The sequence below is a fragment of the Dipodomys ordii genome, unplaced genomic scaffold (assembly GCF_000151885.1).
Source record: "Dipodomys ordii isolate 6190 unplaced genomic scaffold, Dord_2.0 Scaffold48, whole genome shotgun sequence".
NCBI classification, from domain to species: domain Eukaryota; kingdom Metazoa; phylum Chordata; class Mammalia; order Rodentia; family Heteromyidae; genus Dipodomys; species Dipodomys ordii.
This window is the reverse complement of record NW_012267264.1, coordinates 4,225,937-4,240,158: the sequence shown is the minus strand read 5'-3', so window position 1 is coordinate 4,240,158 and position 14,222 is coordinate 4,225,937. Positions and strand designations below refer to the sequence as shown.

Sequence of the window (14,222 nt, the reverse complement as noted above, 5' to 3'; positions counted from 1 at the left end):
GGGGAGGGAGAAGTTGGGGAGGTAGAGAGGGAAGGGGATGGCAGGGGAAAAACAAAGGAGGAGGTAACAATTCTCCATAGGAAATGGACTCATTACCCTACTCATGTAACTGTAACCCCTCTGTACAGTACTTTGACAATAAAAAATATATATGGGAAAAAAGAAAAAAAAACACTGGCCATTGTATTTGTCATATAAGAAGACTTAATCTCCCATGTGATAACACTAAACAGGAATTGAGGAAGTAAGTCATGTAGGCAGAGCCTTCACAAACAGAACTAGGGCCTTAAAACAAAGAGTGTTTGTCCATGTCATCATGTGAGGTTTCTATGAAAAGTCTATGATAAGGAGAGCCCTAACATGACATCACAGCATCTAGCAACTTGATCGTGGAATGCTTAGACTCTAGAACTGTAACAGATAAATTCCTTTTATTTATAGTCACCCACTTTATGAGACTTTATTGTAATTGCTCAAGTAGACCAAGACAGATATGACTAAGTAGATTTCATCCAACTGTTGTGCTTTGGCTGGAGGCTAAAAGAATTTCAGTGACCCTAAAGGATAAGAAAATTATTTTGTCCAAATGTTAATGGATGCAGTTGATCTTATCTATTCAGTCATTCCCTTCTGAAACAATGGAATCTGGTTGATGTGGAGAATAACATTTGATGAAAGTGAGTCTCTATTGTCTACAGAAAAAAAATTAGGAGCATACAGGCATTTTCTGTTTGCATTTGACTGGAGAAGATTTAATAACTTTGGACATTAAGAGAAATCAAAAGCAAAATGCATCTGACTGGTCAAGGGAAGAGAAATAAAAAGCAGTTGTTAGAGTAAGAATTGATGACTCAGGGCTCACTACATTTTGTGTGTGTGTGTGTGTGTGTGTGAAGATCATTATACAATGAATCAGTAATAACAACAGACTTTCCTATCTATTCTATCTTTGACTTGATTTGATACCAAATCCTTTTGCTTATTAGTGCTAGGTATTGAACTTAGTTCTGTATCACAAAACTAGGATTTGTTTGATGTCAGTGACGAGAGAATTCAGGGTTGATTGACAAAGTGAGTCATCACTGAGCTCTGGTTGGGGCTGGGCAAAAGTTGCATTGTGGGAATTTCCCTATGATAGGTTACTGTATTTATAATTAGTATCCTGTGTGTAGAGGCTCTCTTCAGTTACTAAACTCTAATGTCTGATTGTTTTAGCCTCAAGCTTGGCCGTAAAGGACATACTTGTCTTCTGAATATAAAGTTTAAGCACTGTGGTTTCTAGATGATGTTCTTCCAGTTTTGTTTGGGTATCTTTATTTTGAAATGTCAGCATTGGCTATCATTTTGAGTTTCTTAGAACTCAAAATTCTTTAAGGTCATTCATTTCATTAACTAACCAACTCTTTTAGCATGTAGGATAGGGGAGTGCTAAACTCTCCTGGACAGAACTCTAATGGGTCTCATTTGTATATTCTTTTGGGACTAGGTCTCAAACTCTGAGCATTTGCATGGCCTTCCCAGTGTGTTTATATCAGTTTACTAAGAGTCCTCCATTCTCCACATCAGTGTACTCTGGTATAATCTCTATCTTGTTATGATCACATTGCAAATTTCCTGCTATATCAGTTTAATCAGAAATCCTCAATTACCCCTGGTGTTTCATTGTAGCAATTTACTATGCATAGACCACTGACCCATATCTTATCCTTCAGTTTATTCTTCCTTTTCCTCGTTGCATCAGAAATTGTCAATCATATATTTGTGTCCTATTTTATTCAGTGCACAAGTAATAACAGAGAATTTTGCTCACTCTTGTTGTTGTTCTTTTTTTATTGTGAAAATACTGTACAGAGGGGTTACAATTACATGGGCAAGGTAATGAGTACATTTCTTATCAAGCATTGTTGCCTCCCCCGTTTCCCCTTCCCCATTCCCCCCACCCAAGTTGTAAAGTTCGTTTTTTGACATAATGACTTGTTGTACATCTCATTGTTGCAATGGGTCCACCTGTATCCCTATTTACATGATTTGTTTTTTCCCTTCCCCTCCACAAATTATACTAACATCAAATACAATGAAAGCAGGGGTTATACCGTGGGGGAGGGACATACAAAGCAACAAAGAAATCATCTTATAAATATGTTAGAAACAATCACATGAAAGAAAAAAACCTTTGAATACTTATCTTGGGGTTCATTTCACCTAACATCAACTTATCTGACTGTTTCTGCTTGTCTCAGACATATCCGAATGGTTATCAAATCCTTCTAAATAGTGTTAGATAATGGAATCTTGTAACAACAGAGAAAGGGTTACTCTATGGTTTTCTTTCTCTTGTAGCAATATTTTTTTTCTGAATAAAACCTTTTTAAATTTAATTTAATGTTTACCTTTGTTTCTTTGGGAAAGGGTGCTATTTATTGTGGGCTTTGGGGGCAGAAATGGCATTTAATTTATCTGTTATGTTTCTGTTTTAATATTTTCATTTGAAGATGATCCATGTTGCTCTTAATTTTTAATTTTATGGGATTCAAAATACATACATTTAGTATGCATCTATTGAGTATCAAGTGATTGACTTTAAACACTGACCAATGACCTTATTTGACAATTATAGTATACTATGTAATTTTTTCATGAGTTCTGAAGTTTAAAATTTTTTAGACATACAACATTCTTCACATTATTTCCAAAAAACTCATCCTAGAACAAATGAATATTTATATTTATATTATTAGTATTCAAAATCTATTATTTGCTTGAAAATGGATAATTCATGTTTAATCCAATGGTTTTATTTATCTTGTAAGGAATATAACTTACAAACTATATCACCCACAATAGATTAAACACTGTGTAAATCAAACTCAAACTCAGTGGAATTATTGTCTATGTTCTCTCAGAGCAGTTAAATAAAACTTGATCTTGAGAATTGCTCATTCCAGATAGTAATAAAAAAAACTGTCTTTTTTTTTTGTCAATCATGGGGCTTTTGAACTCAGGGCCTGGATGCTGTCCATGAGCTCTTTTGCTCAAAGCTAGTCTTCTTCCAGTTTGAACCACAGTGCTATTTGTAATTTTCTGGTAGTTTATTGGAGATGAGTTTCACAGACTTTCCTGCTCAGGCTGGCTTTGAACTGTGATCCTCAGATCTTAGCCAGGATAATAGGCATACGTCAGCAGCTCCCAGCTATGTCATTTTTACGTTAATTTAGCATCCTTTGCTAATCCTCTTGAATTTGCTGGGATTAAAACACTCAACACACACTTAGATTCACACACATTTCCTCACTGTAAAGTAACATTGCAAAAGATTTCTTCCTCTAATTGACTCAGCAAAGGACTGCCCTCTTCTCATCATCATATTAAATACCATAAAACTCCTAGATTGGAGTTACTTCTGATATCTTAGAAGAACACTCGTTTTTGTTTCATAAGTAAATTGTCTATTTTTCTTTCTTCTATGTGACCAGGAAAGGGGAATTAGACATAGTTCTGTAAAAATGGATTTACAATTTTTAGGGCTCCCCCCTTAACTTTATGAACAATTTTTCTGGCATTTAATTTTTCCTGTTAGTGACTGAAGCTTAAGAATTAGCAATTTCTTTAGCAATGAGGCTCTCCAAGCTGCTTCACATATATTTGAAGCAACACTCAACTAGTTGGGACTAAGGTACATGATCCAAGGCAGAGGATATATAGCAGTAGAGAAAAGGGAAAAGAGTAGAAATGAAATGGAATTCCAATGGTACAATATCTCTTGTGGACTCAAGTTTATGATGTGTATATTTAGCCAAAATGTTTATAAAATTATAATGGTTTTAAATGACAACTCCTTTGTACAACTAGTTAAATATAATTTTTTAAAATGTAAAAATTATATACATATATATTTTTTTAAGAAGAAACTTCCTAGAAAAAAAAGTGCTGCTCAAATATTCCAATCTCTCCCAAGAACATACGTTTTCCTACTTTTGCTTTTATACTGTTTGCTTCAAAGTCTGTTCAAAATGCTTAGCTTGAATTCCTTGCAAGTTGAAATTGGAAGTGTCCATCAGCTCTAGTGTGGAAATGATAAACCCTAAGTACTTTGGACCACATGTGATTGGTGTAAGAAGGTAATTAACTTGGGGCCTGATGTTCATGTGAAATTTTGTTTTTTAAATTTCATTAAAAAAGGATTTTCCCAATATTTATGGAAATAATTTGGGTACCTTAAGTATCTCCAATACTCTAGGGCTTTCTAAAATCTCAGGCTGGTGTCTGAAGGGGTGGGGGTGGGGGGAGGTAGGCTATTTGTTCAATATTGTAGCTGTGTCTTTATCATGTTCAGTTTGTTTGGGCCTGGAGGGCAATAGAGATTAATCTAGTCTGTGAATGACTTAAACCCTGGAACTTTCTTCTTTGTCCCAGCCTCTTTAGTCATATGTTCCATTTTTTTAAAACCACAATCATAATCCTTCCTCTATCAATATTTACTCACATTTGTTCTTTATCCTTATTGTAATAATTTATAATAACATTCTACAATACCTGAAATGGGAAGGATATTCTATCTCTTAAGTCCATTGAGATAATAAATACATAGACAAGGAATATCAAATCGACAGTTTCTAGAGAGAATTGGTGTGACTGACTTCTGTTTACATTTCTATCATCCATAACTTCTAATTTTCTAGATATAAAATATGTCATGGAAATAAAGCATTTATTTTGTAAAAACAAACAAAAACTACAGAGTTAAGCCAAGAAACTAGACTCTTTTGGTCTTTTTCAGTCCCAACTCTCCTCTGATTACCTGAAAACTTCACACCTTTCAAACCTAAAGTATACAGAACAACAAGATTATTTGAGAAAAAAATCACTAATTTTTCTTCCAGAAAATTAAACAACATCCCTTGTGTAGAATCCTGATGATTTATGTTCTGTTTCCCCCTTCTCTCACACCCTCCTTCCCCAGAAGCAGAAACTTCTTTCAAACCTCTTGTGGAGAGCTAGATTTTAGTGTTAAGTTTTATTTTGCTTCTACTTCTTTCTTAAGATATGGAAGACAGTTGGAGAGAAGATTAGATTAAAAAAATACAGTGCCTATTGAAGAAATACAAGTCTTCTTTCATAGGTCTGAAGTTTCTTCAAGTTCTTAAGCAAGGGATGTATCTTTGTATAACTCATTTAATAGGTTTGATTTTTGTACTTTAATCCAGAAATACTTTAGGTGAACATCTTTGCATGTGTTTCCACTATCTTTCTAGCTGTTTCTGCATAAATTCCCTCAGGATGAAATAATTAAACATTTTAAAAATCATTGAGTATTAAAGTTACTTTTTCATAATTTCTCATTTCATAGATTGATAATACAAAATGGTGAATACTAAATATATAAGAATCTATACATCTATAGTATTTTTTACAAGATAATTTTGCATAATCTCAGATAAGAAATTCCTGGTTCAAAAGATTCCACCTAGCACATATTCTAGTGACAAAATTTCTTTATAACAAATGACAGTTTAATCCAAATAGCACTGAAACTATATTAAGTTCTTAAGATTTTAAAAATTGATTTTGAAAGAAAAAATTGAGAAATTGAACTGACTTTCCAATGGTTGGAGAACATTTGAGATGAGTCCACTTCTCTTGAAGCTACTAAAGATAGATAAAATAGATGAACTTTGAAATCAGGCTTCTGGAGGAGGCCCATTGTTGGGCTCTGTGTATATGAAGAATTGACTGGAGTGCTATAAGAAACAATTATCTTCACAGTGGAGGAAGGAGAACACATAGGTGATTTAAAAGTATAAATTGAAGATGAACTTTAGAACTATTGGCAGAGCACCCTTTTCCAGAATTGTAAAGGCCTAGATGTATTTCTGATTTCATATATTTTTTGGGAGGGTCCGGTCGTGGGGCCTGAACTCTGGGCCTGGGCGCCATCCCTCAGCTCTTCAGCTCAAGGCTAGTGCTCTACCACTTGAGCCACAGCACCACTTCCGGCTTTTTTCTTTTTGCTTAGGTGGTGCTGAGGAATCGAACCCAGGGCCTCAGGCATGCAAGGCAAGTGCTCTATCACTGAGATACCTTGCCAGCCCCCGATATCATATTTTTTTAAGTTTTAGAAGGCTTGTATATATACCACAGGATTTTTCTTAAGGAAGGGACCCAAGAAACAAGAAATCCTGCTATAATTTTATGCATAAAACGATTTCACGGTGAGGATGAATGCTTGTGGCTACCTGTTGATGCTTACCTTGTTTCAGATTTTGAAACATTTCAAATTTATGATGTTCAAAGTAGGGATGCTCTCCTTTTACCAGGTAGAGGACTTAAGCCAAATATCAACTGGGCTTAAATTAAAGTGTAGAGTTTCCAGGGCTATGGGAGGTTACTGAAGATAACCTCATGAAAGATAGCATTGTAGATGCTAACTCCTAAGTCCATCTCAGTTGTGGACCTGGGGCCTTCCCTGAGGAGTTACATTGAAGAAGAGACATTTTGTTCAACTACGTTTCCAGGTTGTAAGTGTCCATCCTTTTACTACGATTTCTGGTGAGAGAGGTCTTATCAATAGGCTTATCTTACCCTAAAAACCATGGTTTTGGAATATAAAGTAACTATATTAAATTTTGAGCTACATTTCAATTTTGGTGAATTTAGCCTATGTCTTCCTGAAATAGAAAGCCAAGCCTTGTTCTATTTTCCATCTTTCATTCCCTGCCACTCAGCCAATGGTATTGGTAGATGATAATGAAAGAAGTTATTTTTCTTTTAATATTACTTAACATGAAGATGTTCTGGGTTCTTATAAAGGAAGTCAATCGAGTTAAAACTACAAAAATCTTAATTAAGCACCTTTACCTCTTCTAAACCTGGGGGAAACTTTCTTATCTTTAGTACATGAAATTAATAAAGGTCTTAATATTTAATTTATTTTGAGTCTGCAGTTTATATTAGAGTATTTTTGAGGAATGAGATTACATTGATAATTTTCTGGGAATACTGATTTCATTCTCCTGTGTTTCCCATGGTAATAGGCTATTAATTTAGTTAAAAGGAATTTCCCAGTTTCCTCCTAAAACAGAGCAGTCCCTTCTAAAAACAGATGATTTGAATATGTCTTCTTGTAACTAAAATTTGCAACTACCAAGTGCTAAATATTTAATTCATCATTTAATTTCTTGCCTTTGGCTCAGACCATTTTAATTGTTCCACAAAATTTGCTAATCCTCAATGTGTCTAAGTGACAACACAATCTTGCTTATCAAACACTATTAAAAGGCAATCATTCAGACCTTTTTTAAATAATAAACCAAGATAGAATCAATTCTTTCAGTAAAGGATATGAAGTAACTTTTATTGATGTGAGAGTATATTGCCATATGATTTTGATTACAGCAGTGTTCTAAGGAACATTTGTCTTTGCACCTTATTATGTCATGTAGAGGGAAAGAAATGCAGGTATGAGCTGGGGAGGATACAGGATCCTCCCTCAAAGTAGTGTTTGCCTAGCTAGGCAAACAATTGCTTGGCTTAAATTCTTAGTACCATACCCTTGCCTGCTGACACAAACACAAAATGAGGTACAAAGTTGTGAAAGATCACCATTCTATGAGAGGTTGCTTTCAATGTTTAGCAGTCTGGTAGAAAGTGGACTTTAAAGAAATGATAAGGAAAAATGAGAGGTTCTACTTAGAATTCATTTGCAGTCAATTGTCTTTTGCTAAGGTATTACTTGTATTGTACGCATCTGGAATCAAAAAGGAAAAAAGTTACTTTCAACTTTGCAGACTCAGGAAAGACTCGAATGTTAACTCGTACAAAATTTGTACCACATGTAAGAGAATATAGTTTGATTGAAACACAGTAGTAGGTTGCTTATCTCTGAAAATTAAGCTCCTGGCATAAGAAGAACTGGGTACAATTTGCAATCTTGGGTACTGTCAGGCTATGTAAGAGTGTATTCTGAGATTCTTTTCTTTTCTAGTGTGGATGGTATAGCTTGCAAAATTTTCCTGACACACAAAGCAAGAAGAGCGATATTTAAATGTAACATAACCATTGTGCCTCTTTACCCATCAATGTGAACTCACTCCACTGCCTTTCTTCTGGACTCACTTGAATCAGACATTGGAAAAACCGACGTGTATATGAAGAAATAAGTATTTTTTTCACAGCCATTGCTCTTTGTAATGGCTGTGCTAAATTTCAAGCACCTAATTTTTGGAAGTTCTAGTGAGCTCTATGGAGGATCTCAGACACTGTTAGTCTTCCTTCTGATCCCATGTTGCTTGACACGAGATTTCAGGGCAGCTCCTATTATCCCAGACAAGCCTCTCATCTGGGCCTGGAATGTCCCAACTCAACCATGTGCTACAAAGTTTAAGGAACCAATTGACGTGAGCCTATTCTCTTTAATAGGGAACCCTATGAAATCTGCGACAGGGCAAGACGTAACACTATTCTATGTTGATAGACTTGGCTACTACCCTTACATTGATCATCACAACAAGGAAATATATGGGGGAATCCCCCAGCTAGGGTCTTTACAAGAACATCTGACCAAAGCTAGAGAAGACATTTTGCATTACATACCAACAGACAAATTAGGCCTAGCTGTCATTGACTGGGAAGAATGGAGACCCACCTGGGACAGAAACTGGAAACCTAAGGATATTTACAGAAACAAGTCTATTGAATTGGTTCAGCAACGCAATGTTGACCTCACTTTAGAAGAAGCCACCCAGATAGCCAAAACGGAATTTGAAATGATGGGAAAGAGTTTCATGTTAGACACTTTAAAATTGGGAAAATCAGTTCGACCTCAACAATTATGGGGTTATTATCTCTTTCCAGACTGTTACAATCATAACTATCGAAGAGTTGATTACAATGGACATTGCCCTGAAATAGAAAAGAAAAGAAATGACGCCCTCCGCTGGTTGTGGGAAGAAAGCACAGCCCTTTACCCATCCATTTATTTACATAGTGATTTAGGGTCCACTCACAAGGCTGCAGTATTTACTCGAAATCGTATACAGGAATCTATTAAGGTTTCTAGAGTGCGTGATGTTAAACATCCACTCCCATTTTTTGTATATATTCGCCTAGTTTATACTGATAAAACTACGATATTCCTTAATGAGGTAAGTGAACCAAATTGTGACAGCTAACAAAAAAGTTTTCAGTAAAATTCAAATAAAAAAACCAAACAACCCAGTAATATTGAATGCAATGAATTTTGGCTTTTAAACTCATTTAGGAATATGCACAATGTGTTGTTATGTGCAGGCAAAATAAGAATATTTTCCTTAATTGTGTAATTTCTTGTCAATAATGGAGAAATAGATAATATAGACAATTTATTAACTCCATTCTTTGTTGTTGTTGTTTTACTTCTATAGGTCTGCTGTCTTTTAAACAGACTTAGTTATAACAGTGAGAAAACAGGCACAATGATTTACATCTGTAATCCTGGTTAGGCAGTTCAGATTGAGAGGATACTGTTCAGGGCTACCCAGGAATAAAAGTTCATATCAAACAATAAAAAACCTGGGCTGTGAAGGTGGCTTAGTGGTAGAGTGCTTGCCTTGCATGCATAAAGCCCTGGGTTTGATTCCTCAGCACCATATAAGCAGAAAAAGCCAGAAATGGTGCTGTGGCTCAAGTGGTAGAGCGCTAACCTTGAGCTGAAGAGCTGAGGGACAGCGCCCAGGCCCAGAGTTCAGGCCCCAGGACCAACTGGAAAAAAAAAAAGAACCAAGAAAAAAAGGGTGGGAGGAGGAAAGAGATGCTAGGGGAAAAACAAAGGAGGAGGTAACTGCTCAATAGGAAGTGTACTCATTACTCATGTAACTGTAACTCCTCTGTACAGTATTTTTACAATAAAAACATATATTAAAAAAACAATAAAAAACTGGGCACTGTCTAACATCAGTAAGAGGAGGGAGGCCTAAGCTAACTTTGCCTGTGCAAAAACAAAGCTTGATTTGAGAAACAATGAAATGGCTCAAATGGCACAGTACCAGAGCATAAGGAGACATGAATTCAACCTTAGTACTGCCAAGAAAACCAACAACACAAAACAAAATACTTAGCAAGGAAACAACTATGTGAAAGGTCATGGTTGTGGAAATCAGCAGGCTTAGTTTGCGTGTCATTGTGTTTTATAAAACACCCTCATTTTTACTTCTTCACTAATCATTCTTTCTATGAAATTTGTCAGGAGGACCTTATGCATACAGTTGGTGAAACCGTTGCTCTGGGTGCATCTGGAATTATAGTGTGGGGAACGCTAGCTTGGGCACAAACTGTGGTAAGTTGTTTTGGTAGGAAATAGATGAAAAGTACTTTAACCTTCAATGTTTATGGGGATTGTTTTGGTGTGTTCTGTAAGAAAATCACTATCATACTTGGCACATACCTAGTGGATACTCAATCAAAATGTGTTGAATCAAAATGTGTTGTATTTGTTTACTTAGGTGTGCAGGCAGAACACTGAATCAGAAATTCAATGAAATTCAATGAAATGTTCAAGGCTACATGGCTTATAAGTAGTAAAACCAGCGTGTGTGCATAAAACTGAACTGAATGTTTCCTTTTCTGAGGGATATGCGATGATACTAGTGATGAATGTGCTGAACAAAGCCCAGAGCTCAGGGTCCTGCTCTAGGATCTGTAGAAAATAGAGGTCTTATTGTAATACCAGTGAGAGAGATCTTTACAGAAGTTTATCACTTGTCCCTTGTTCTTCAGGTAGAATAGCAATATTCTTACTTCCTTGAAGGAACTTGGAAAAGTCACACTTGAGAAATTCAAAGTAATCTCAGCCATTCTACTTATTTTGCATAATTATATTGCCTTTTAGTTTGATCTCTAATGAAAATGAGATAACAGCTAAGCTCCAAATGGCTCAGACCTGTAATTCTAGCTGCGCAGGAGGCTTGTGGTTCAAAGCCAGCCTGAGCAGGAAAAGTTGTGAGACTCTCATCTCCAGTTAACCACCAAAAAGCCATAAGTGGGTCTGTGGTTCAAGAGGTAGGGTGCTAGCCTTGAGCAAAACTCTTCTGGGACAGCTCCCAGGCCCCTAGTTCATGTCCAAGGTTAGGAGGGCAGAAAGGGGGAGGGAGAGGGAGAGAGTAGAGAATAGAAGAGAAAGGGAAGGTGAGAGAAGAGAGAAGAGAAATATAAACTAAGGAAAATTATGTGTCTCTTGGTAAAGTCTTTTGAATAGCAGAAAATTATCTTAAAATTATAATTTCCTGAAGTATATTCTGAATTTTACTAGTAGTTTTTCAAAATGCATTAATTGTATGCTGGAAGCATTCACATATACTCCTCCACACCACTTCCTTTATAAAAGTTAAAACAGGGAGCTCCAACCTTTCTCTGATAAGGATCATGTAGCATATTATTTGTGTCACATTTGATTTCTAGGGTCACTGGAATCATAGATCTGCATTCTTTTTAACATGCCTTTCAAATCTTCTTCAGTGTTGTCTACTGGCAATAGGCCTTTAATGTTAATATGATTGTGTTCTAATTCCTGGTACTTTCTTGATGTTGTCTCTTACACAGACTGTTCTGTATATTTCCTTTCTAGACTATGATCATTTTGAATATTAGAATTATCATTACTTTCTCTAGTCACTAGATCATTTGTAATAAATAAACTTAAGGGTCCCATTGTGTCTTGCAGGCATGGTATTTAATTTAATTGATGATTAAATATTCAGGAATTTTGCAAGCCAGTTATTCAGATATATGTCAGTTTTTATTTATAATGTACTTGAGGTATTAATTTGTATTGTGCCTGTGTAAATGGCAATACTGTCTAACGGCATTATCATTACTTGTGTCACACACTACACTAGCTAATTAGGAAGCAGTATTTATACCATAGTATATACACAAATGCTATAAGAAGCTTATCTATTAGATTAGATGAGTCCATAGGCTTCATCTAATGTAAAGTAGTGATTCTTAAATCATTTTCATCCCTTTACTCCTCTCTTTTTTTTAAGTCTGTATCCCTACTTCTCTGAAAACCTGATAGTGATATTACCTGTATTTGAAATGAATTCTCATATATCCTGGGTACTAGAATATTGTGTTGAAGAATATTGACAGAGACTTTGCCTGCTTGAAGATTGAGTACTTTTAAGAATACATGAGCAAGAAAAAACAACTGGCATGATAAGCATAACACAGAAATAATGTAGCGAATTTGAGTTCCCAGGGAAAGTATGTAAGAAAGGCACTAGTTAGGGAAAGCACCATTTGAGTGATAACAGGGAGTCAACAATATTTTTAAGTTATTTATTGTTGTTTGTATTATTGCATTGTATTATTATTTATTTAGAGGTGATATGCAGAGAGATTACCTTTACTTACATAAGGTATTAAGTATATTCCCTTCCTTTTGCACAGTATCATCTGTTCCCCCATTCTCTCCCATTCTTTCTTTCCCATCTCTGCCCACAAGTTGTGTGGTTCACTTTCATCAATGTCCAGTGCAGCCAGTGGGCTCTGTTGCAGCACTTTTTCACCTCTTCTTCTGAGAAATCTCTCCTTGGCTCCATTGCCCATTTAGTGATTGGTTAATTAAAATGTTTAAATAGGGATACAGATTGCAACAATGAGACGTACAAGACGCTATGTCGAAAAATGAACTTTTCAATTTAAGTGAAAGGGGTTGGGGCGGGGGGTAGGAGGGTGAGGGTGGGGGGTAGTTGAGGAGGTGGGAGGGAAGGGATGGTAGGGGAAAAACAAAGGAGGAGGGAACAATGCTGGATAAGAAATGTACTCATTACCTTGCTCATGTAACTGTAACCCCTCTGTACAGTATTCTCACAATAAAAAAAAACTTATTAAAAAAGATTAGAGGAAAGAGCACCATTAGCAGAGAGCACAGTAATGCCATTTAAAGTGAATCTGCCATTTGAGTGAGACATGCCAAACAACATGGTAAGGAAGGGAGTCTTACACAAGAAGAAGGAAGGGTTTGACCGTAACAGACTGTATACAAGTCAAGAGAAGAAGTGGAATTGTATTCTAATCTCCATGCAAAGCTGTTGGAAAGTTAAGGAGACAGATGGTGGATTTTTTGTTGTTGTTGTTATTGCTTCCATAAAGGTTCCAGCAAACTTAGTGGCTTAAACAATAGAAATGTACCACATTTTACCCGTAGGTTAGAAATGCAGATGTGTCTCAGTGGGCTGATATGGAGCAGGCTGAATTCCTAGAAGAGAATCTTCAGTTGCACATTTGAAATGTTGGCTGTTTTTCAAGTCCCTGTGGCTTTAACAGTGAGAGGCCCATTACCTGATTGGTTGCGGGCCAATAGCCACTTCCATCTTCTAAGGGTCTCTACATTCATTGGCTCTTTTCCCTCTTCTGCATTCCATTAGCAGTGGTGGTTTAAGTCTGTCTTGTACTTCAACTTCTCTCTTCCTTCCTCTCGTTTCGAACCCAGCTAAAAAAGTTTCTACATTTTCAAGGACTTGTATAATTGGGAAAATCTTCTGTTCTCAAGGTATATGTCTTCAATACTAAGTACAAAGTTCTTTGGTTATAGAAGCTAATGTCATCACATATTTCTGGAGATTAAAGTAGCTATACATTTGGGAGGCCATTACTATGACAACCCGAGATGTTCTCACCAAGGAAGGTGACAAGACATTGATTCTACTGAGAGCTTCTAAGATTCCTTGCCTTTGCCCATGCAGTAGTGGATGCTTGCCAATACAACACTACCACTTCCTTTGATTTGTTCAAGGGCTAGCATAGCCAGTTCACTAGGTAGAATTGTTGTTTGTGAAAATAAAGTGACTCTGTCTCCAATGTTTTATTCAAGACTGGTCTGTAGTTTTGAAAATATGTCTCAAAATGATTCATCCTGGCTACTCCTCACTCATTCTCTACCAAATTGGGAAAAGAACATGTTGCCAAAATCAAGTTGGAGTCCTCTTGCTTGCTAAGATAGAAAGCATGTATTGTCAAGATCTTGGTGTCATATCATCACCTCCCACCCCTTAAAAAGTGATTGTCATGGGGACAGGCGTGGCCAATCCTAGCTTCTTCCTGACAGGCGGAGGTAGCAGGATCCTAGTCTGAGGCTGCCCTAGGAAAAAGCACAAGACCTTACATAACAGTAAAACAGAAACAGAGATGGTGGGGGGCGGGGGCATAGCTCAAGTATTTTGCCTAGAAAGCAGAGGCGTGTACTT

The 14,222-nt window shown here is 36.4% G+C and overlaps 1 protein-coding gene across 1 annotated transcript in view; it reads left to right on the top strand.

Moving 5' to 3' along the window:
* Window positions 1–8,186: 8,186 nt before the first annotated feature.
* The window catches only part of LOC105988319 (hyaluronidase PH-20-like), a 48,842-nt gene continuing 42,806 nt past the window's right edge, over window positions 8,187–14,222 (top strand). The window contains exons 1-2 of the mRNA XM_013019909.1: window positions 8,187–9,140; window positions 10,220–10,309. Coding sequence (XP_012875363.1) covers window positions 8,187–9,140; window positions 10,220–10,309 — 1,044 coding nt within the window. The remainder of the gene's footprint in view (window positions 9,141–10,219; window positions 10,310–14,222) is intronic.